We start from the raw sequence: 7,419 nt of genomic DNA, 5'->3' as shown, positions 1-7,419 counted from the left end.
CACAAAAAAAAGAAAGAAGTAAAATAAAGATAAAAGTGCACCGGTTAAGTATCCCAAGCCGTGTGCATTACATGCCCCTTTTAGTCACGTGTTCTGTTTGTGGGCCAGTCACCATACAACCCGAGCCGGTCTTCTCCGTCAATCTAAACTGAAACATTCGTTCGAGCCAACTGTTTGTTTCCCTTAGCCGTGCGCACCGAGTTGCTTTCCAAGCAGAGCTGCCAACTAGCTTTCTCCATTTTCTTGCAACCACTCGAGTCATTTTGTGGTAAGGAGATAAATTATGGGTTTTGTGGTTGTTTTCATAGATATTTTTAAGAGTTGATGTTGGAATAATTGGTTGGGTTATCGTTTGGTCCTTGAAGGTGTTAGAAGTAGTGCTCGAGTTCTTGGATAAATTATGACAAGTTGGTTTGGAGTTCAATTCTCCATTTACTTGGGTAAGTTGTGGAATTCACGTTGAGTTTAATTCTTATCTTTATGTTTAGGTTTGGTTTGTTGGACTTTAGTTCGATCAAGGAGCTTAGGTAAAGTTAAGGTAATGGATTTCTCCTACCGGACCCTATATTGAAGTTGAAATGGATGGACGACTTATATGTAGATTTGAATGTGTTAATGGATTACACTAACCTGAGATGAGATGATCGACTTGACTGTTATGTACATTTGAATGTGTTGTTTGATGACTCAGCTGTGATATGCACTAGTGTGTATATTTTTTACTGGCTATGTGTAGAGAATGAGTAATGTTGATAGTTTTAATTGTACTTTGATGTGACAGTTATGAACTATTTGAATTGAATTGGGGAAAAACTGTTAACTTTATCTATGGGGTAGTGTACCTTGGACGGTGTCCAACGAAATCACCACTTATGCATCATTCGGGATCATTAGACTGATGAGTGTATCCTTCGGGATCACTAGACTGATGTGTGCATCCTTCGAGATCACTAAGACTGATGTGTACATTATTCGAGATCACTACACTGATATGTACATCCTTCAGGATCACTAGATTGATTGACGTGTATCCTACGGGATCACAAGACTGTTATGGTGCAGAGTACCTCCTAATAGGAAGTTAACTGTTTTTACCACTAACGAGACTAGTAGTATATCTCTTGTTGGGTATATTTTATACACAATTTCATGTTTAACTTTTTCAGGAAAAGGTAACACGAGAGGTAGACCGGTGAGGAGCAAGAAGGACTCATGATCGCCATATGGGAACACTCCTTCAAAAATGCTTCCTGTTACAATTTTTTTTAATGTTTTACCATTTTTCTTAAGTCTTAATGATGGGAATGAGTTTCATGTTTAGAACAACAGTTTGTTTTTTGATGACTTTAAAAACGATACTTTTGTACCTTCGTTTTCGTTTGAAATAGGGTCCGAATAAAGCTTCTTTATTGTCTATTTGCTTTAAACAGATTTTACGATATTTTGCATTTAAAAGACGAAGTGTCTTTGTGTTAAAGTAATGAGTTCAGCTCAGTCCAAAAGGTTGAGTCGTTACACCCTTATTGTTGATATTAACAAAAATACGAAGTGGTTGAAGTCTTATTTCTTTAAGTCATAATTGGAGTTCTATCTAGACAGATGTAGCCCAACGATTTTCTTCACATTAGGATTATCTCTTTGGATAAGACGTATTGCAAAGGAAGATTTGGTCGTATGCATCCTATTTTAAGTTATTTAAAAATAATAGTTTATTTAAAAGAGGGTAGAAATCTAGATTCTACCTTTATTATTACATTATCTTAATTGTAATTCCAAATATATATATTTTTAATTATATTTATTCAACCAGTTCTAGGAACTTCAACAACCCTATCGTTCATATTAACAAAAATACGAACTCGATTTGGCCTTAAATCTTCGGTAACGGGAGATCCAGCTAACAGCACAACTGGCTTCACATCAGGTCGATCTCTTTCTATCCAATGCACTGCAACCGAAGATTTCACGAATACCAGTTCCGGCCACGACGATTTACCTACGTAAATTCAATTCAATTATAAAAGACTAATAATGATTCAAAGTTTTAAGAAGAGAAACTGAAGGGAGAAGAAAAATCCCAAACTGGGAAGGAGCCTTTCTAACCTGACGAAGGAAAAACAATCTTTTCTTCAGCCATATCTTCAATTCTTTTTTCTTTTCTTTTTTTCCCTTGAAGGTTATGAATGAGATGGTTTGATAAATAATGTATAGCCTCTGCTGATATTTATATCCAATTTGGTTGTTGAATCTTTTTTTAAGAAGTGAATAAAGTTATGGGAATTATTATACAATCCCCAATGAGAACACATTATATTTTAGTTAAATAGAACAAGTTGGAATACGTAGAAGGCTGCCTAGAAAAAGCAAAATTGAGATAAAATTAAAGCCACCTGTGTTTTACAAATAAAATATAAATGGTGGTTGACCATATCGTATTTTGTTCAATCCACATCACCTATTTTCTAAATAGTTCTAGTAATTAACAAGCAGCCCTTAGTTTGCATTTCTTGCTTGCCACGGACGTCTCTCCAACTCCAATCCTTTCATAGTTTCATACTAACTTGAGATGGAACAATTAGAAGCAGCCTCTAGATTATTACTTTTCCAACCTTTTGACGGGAAAAAAATTTTAAAAAGAAAAGAAAAGAAAGAAACATTGAAGTGCTCAACAAAATCGTGGGTGGCTAATGTTTTATACATAAAGGAAGATTTACTATTTCCCAAAACAACTATCCAAATTCAATATACCCCATAATTAACCTCTTCATTCATTTTTTTTAATAAGACTAGTTGTTACAATGAATAAATAAATAAATATAAAAATCCAAATACCCAATAAGGCTTATAAAACTCAATTTTCATATCCAACATTCAAATAATAATAATAAAATATAAAAAATTATTCTTATTCACCATATATATTGGATTTCATAATTTGTTCGTACGTCTTTCTTATCTCCCACCTGTTTTATTATTATTATTATTATTTTGGAAATAACAATAACTTGTTCAAAGTTTGCCTAATTCTATGTATATTAAACTATTGGGGCTGCAGTCATGGGGGGATCCAACTTGCTATAATAATACTTTGTACAAATATATTTTTAACCTCCAATTTACAAATATCTACTCTTAAGTTTCTACAATTAGTCCCCAAATCGTTTGATCCATGTTGTTGAGGATGCGTTGGGAATTGGGATGGACCAAAAATCATTGTGGAGAGAGGAGACAGAAAATTAAACCAATACTTAGTTTTTTTCTCAACCCATTTTGCCATCAACATCTATCCACTAAATTAATTAGCCATGACATGTGTAACTAAACCCACCTATTTATTCTTTTTAAAATTCATTAAACAAATAAAATATTTTCTAAAATTAAAATAACAACCAAATAAAAAATTTGAATAGAAAAAAACTTTGAACGAATAAAATCTGCATTATTTTTCCTTCGATTTTAAACAACAAAGTAGAGTGATATGTTGATTTGTCCCTTTAAAAGCTTTTTGGATGGTAGAAAACAATTCCATAACCATTTATTTTTTAATGTTACAAAATTTTGTTTCTGTGTACTCTCATCATTTTGTTATAGGTTCATTTCAAATTAGCCAATTTTCTAAAAGTAATAGCAAGCTTTTGAAAATAATAGACCAAGTAAATGATCATTTCAATATTTTAAAAAATCAAGTCATTTATTGAAGAAAAAAAAGTTTTCGTTTCTGAAATATAGCTAAAAATTCAACTTCTGTAGTTAGAAATTAGATAAAATAAATTTAATATTTAAAAAAAAAAATGAAATATAGTTATCAGCATTATTATTTGAAAATTTGGCTTTTCTTTAAAACCCTTGATTGCACAAAATAAAGAAAGCAACAAATTTTTATTTTATTTTACTTAATTAATTTGTTATTAGGTTTTTAAACTTTGAAATTAATTTGATGAAAATGGTTGTTATCTCTAAGTAAAGTTGAAATTAGTTGATGATCACCTAACTTAAACTAAAAGATCAAATCTCATATCTGCATGTACATAAATGATAAACAAGTCGATAGATAAAAATTAAAGAATACCCTCAAGATTAATATCTACTATAGAAGTCTACACAAAAGGAGTCAACTCTAGGGAAAAAGAAAAATCAGCTCCCATACGTAAAACATATTTAATAGCATCATTTGATGTGAGCTTACTTAACGGTTAGTCGACATTTACATTTTCTATTTCACTTGAAATTAATATTTGGCACATGCATGTAGACCAAGTCTTGTATTTGAACTTTTAAAAAACTGTGTTCTCTACATCTTCATTCTCTTTGAAAAATCACTATAAATTGGAGTATAGAAGAACTTCACAGGCCACAATTGTGTCTTAAAGTTAGTTAAGTATTGGTTTAGTTGTTTGAAATATTAAAAGATGGGCAGCGACGATGGTTTTCTGAACAACTCCGGAAACGAGTCGCCATGGTCCAGCGGCCTCTGTGATTGCTTCTCCGACATGGGATCATGTAAATTCTCTCTCTCTGATCTCTCTCTCTTCTTGTTATTTCTATCTATAATGAACATGTTTAGGAAGGATTTTTGACGAGTTATGTCAGCTTCATTTTAAAACAGTGGTTTTTACATTTTTTGTTGGGTGTTTTGGAATCATTTCCTTGAGATGTATTGCATATATATGTGATGTTATATCTCAAAACCAATGAACAATAAGAAGGAATATATTTGTGTATGATCGAATACTTGCTTTGAGCTACGTTAGCAACAAAGATGATTATTGATTGATGTATTGTCTATCAATACTTGTCAGTTTTGATGAAGGTAGCAATAACAACTAGCCAATTAACCAACTAGTCGATTATTGTTGGTATTGTATGTGGGATAAGTTGATGAGGAAAAAACAAGAGAACAAAGAAAAAGATGAGAGCTGGAGTTGGTATATATAGAGGAACTAGAAAAAAAGATTAAAAAGAAGTAGTTAGGGGCAATGAGAAGAAGAAAATAGAAGAGAAAGAAAGAAGGAATAATTAGGAGAAGAAATAAAAGAAAAAGAAATTGGCAGGAAAGTAAAGAAAAATGAAAATGAAAGAAAGAAAGATCGAAAAAGCAGAACGAAAGAAAAAGGAGAGAAATTAATGAACGGGAAAAATAAAAGGATTGAAAATGGAGAAGGGGAAAGGAAAAGATAAAATAAAATAAAATGATTGACCATATGGTGGCTAAATTTAGAAGTATATTTAATATTTCATTTTGATGCTTTCTTTATAATTACCCTAACTTTAACTATCTTTTATCTTTCATAATATTAGGTTGCTGTACAGCATGGTGTCCATGTGTGCCATTTGGGCAAGCCTCAGAGATCATAGATGAAGGATCAACTTGTATGCTCATATTTTAAACCATTTTTTAACCAACTTGTATACTAAACCTACTCTTTAACAAAATTATAAACATACATAATATTCTAAACAATTTATAATGATAAAGAAATTCTAAACCAAATATTTATTTCTTTTCTCATTTTTTTTAAATTACAAATTTAGTGTTTTTGAACTTTTAAGTTCGTGTTTATTTGATCAAAAATGGCTTAAATTTTTAATTTTATTTATAATATATCTAATATAACATTCCTACAATTTCAATTTTATGTCCACTATATTCCTTAAGAGTCATTTTGATAATTGATTATTGGTTTTTGGTTTTTTTTTCTAAGAATAGGTTTCTATTGGATTTGTAATTTTTTTTTCCTGTTTTTTAATTTTAAAACGTTTTGAAAAAATAAATTTTAAAAACGGTAAAATTGATTTCGAAATTTGTACTAAAAAACAATAATTTTAAAATTTATTTTTCTCCCTCCTTTATCACATTTTCCTATTTTTTTCATTTGTTAAATAAAATTAAAGGGTAAATTAACCAACATTCAAAATATCTTTTTTACCTTTCAATTCTAAATCCATTATCTCTTATTTTATTTTCTATTTCATAGTAAAATTGAGAGAGGTGAATGTGATAGGTTGTTTTCAAATATAGAAAAATATCTTAAAATATTTAAAAATTCCAAATTTTCGTAGTTCTAGCTTAATTTTAAAAACGAAAAATCGGGGAAGTGAAATAAATTATTATTAAACATAGAATGAGGTATATGTTAGGATTTGGAATTGAAAATGACGACATATGTAATTGTTTATGTGTTGTGGATGCAGCTTGTTTTGGTAACGGATTAATCTTTTGTCTAATTGCTACCTTTACACCCTGCATTTGCCTTTACACTTGTTCGTATCGATCTCGATTGAGGAAAAAATACAATCTTAAAGAAACACCATGCAACGATTGTTGCGTTCATTGTTGGTGTTGGAGTTGTGCTATGTGTCAAGAGTATCGTGAGCTTCAAAACCGAGGTTTCAACATGCATATCGGTATGTTCTCTACTCTCTTTTACATGTGTTTTTCTTTTTTAAAATATGATCATAGATTGATCGAGTGTTCTACGCTTAGGTTGGCAAGAAAATATGCAGAGAGGAAACAAGGGAATAGAGATCCCACCTACTGTCCCAGGACAAATGAAACGTTGAAGTTCAAATAATGCAAGTGATGGTTCTGATCTCTATGTATTTTTCCCCCTCGAGTTCAATAATGTGTGGAATTATGTCTTAATCTTTGTTTGATTAACCATATTTGTTAATCTGTATACTATAGTTTGTTATTATATATTTTGTTCATCTTGTATATTTAAACTAGTGAGAATACTTCTCCCTAAATAAATATTGAATAAGATTTCATTTGTTTACATATTGTGTAATATGGCATGCATTAGAACAACATTCTTGAATCTCTTCTTACCCACGTTGGGATTTAGGGTTCGCTTTAACATTTTTCTCTATTCTTCTTTTCATTTGGATAAATGATTGTTGAAGACTATTATAGGATGGCAATGATACTTATACAACGTAACGACCGTTCAAAACTTAATTAGATCTTGTTGAAATGAATCATCCGCCTTCAGCTAATAAGGTGTTTTCAACTTCTTATTCTAGAGAACAAAAATTGAGCCATCGATACATTTTTTCATTTAAGTACTTAAATCATCAAAGGATTAAAAGAGATTAAATTAAAATAACACAACCAAATTTTTTTAAAGTAGGTTGAAAAAAACAGTAGGTGGATCTGATAGCACACAAAATGTCAAGCATAATGACACAACAATATATCCAACAATAACGCTATTACGTGAGTAAGTAGAAAAATAATGACATAAAAATAATGACATAAATATTTGATAGGGACTTCTGCAAAAATAGCAAAAAAAAAAATTATGATAATAAAGGTCAAGTCACAACAATTTCTAAATTTGCAAAAGTAAAAAATTTAGAAGTGATAACCCTCTAATAGTCTTCCAATAATCGTTTGATATCCGTCTTATTACCATATGA

At 30.5% G+C, this 7,419-nt stretch overlaps 2 protein-coding genes across 2 annotated transcripts; one reads left to right on the top strand and one right to left on the bottom strand.

The window, feature by feature from the left end:
• Nucleotides 1-1,532: 1,532 nt before the first annotated feature.
• LOC105435401 (inhibitor of trypsin and hageman factor) lies at nucleotides 1,533-2,264 on the bottom strand. The gene is made up of 2 exons (XM_011656171.2): nucleotides 2,104-2,264; nucleotides 1,533-1,996 (listed from the first exon to the last, which is right to left on the bottom strand). Exons 1-2 carry the CDS (start codon nucleotides 2,135-2,137, stop codon nucleotides 1,803-1,805), a joined length of 228 nt encoding a protein of 75 aa, XP_011654473.1. The 5' UTR covers nucleotides 2,138-2,264; the 3' UTR covers nucleotides 1,533-1,802.
• Nucleotides 2,265-4,202: 1,938 nt separating this feature from the next.
• On the top strand, nucleotides 4,203-6,776 carry LOC101204367 (cell number regulator 2). Its single transcript, XM_004142222.3, has 4 exons — nucleotides 4,203-4,500; nucleotides 5,299-5,370; nucleotides 6,193-6,405; nucleotides 6,485-6,776. Exons 1-4 carry the CDS (start codon nucleotides 4,410-4,412, stop codon nucleotides 6,559-6,561), a joined length of 453 nt encoding a protein of 150 aa, XP_004142270.1. The 5' UTR covers nucleotides 4,203-4,409; the 3' UTR covers nucleotides 6,562-6,776.
• The last annotated feature ends 643 nt before the right edge of the window (nucleotides 6,777-7,419 follow it).

Source organism: Cucumis sativus, chromosome 5 (assembly GCF_000004075.3).
Source record: "Cucumis sativus cultivar 9930 chromosome 5, Cucumber_9930_V3, whole genome shotgun sequence".
NCBI lineage: Eukaryota > Viridiplantae > Streptophyta > Magnoliopsida > Cucurbitales > Cucurbitaceae > Cucumis > Cucumis sativus.
The sequence above is the reverse complement of the archived record's forward strand: the minus strand, read 5'-3'. Positions and strand labels throughout refer to the sequence as shown.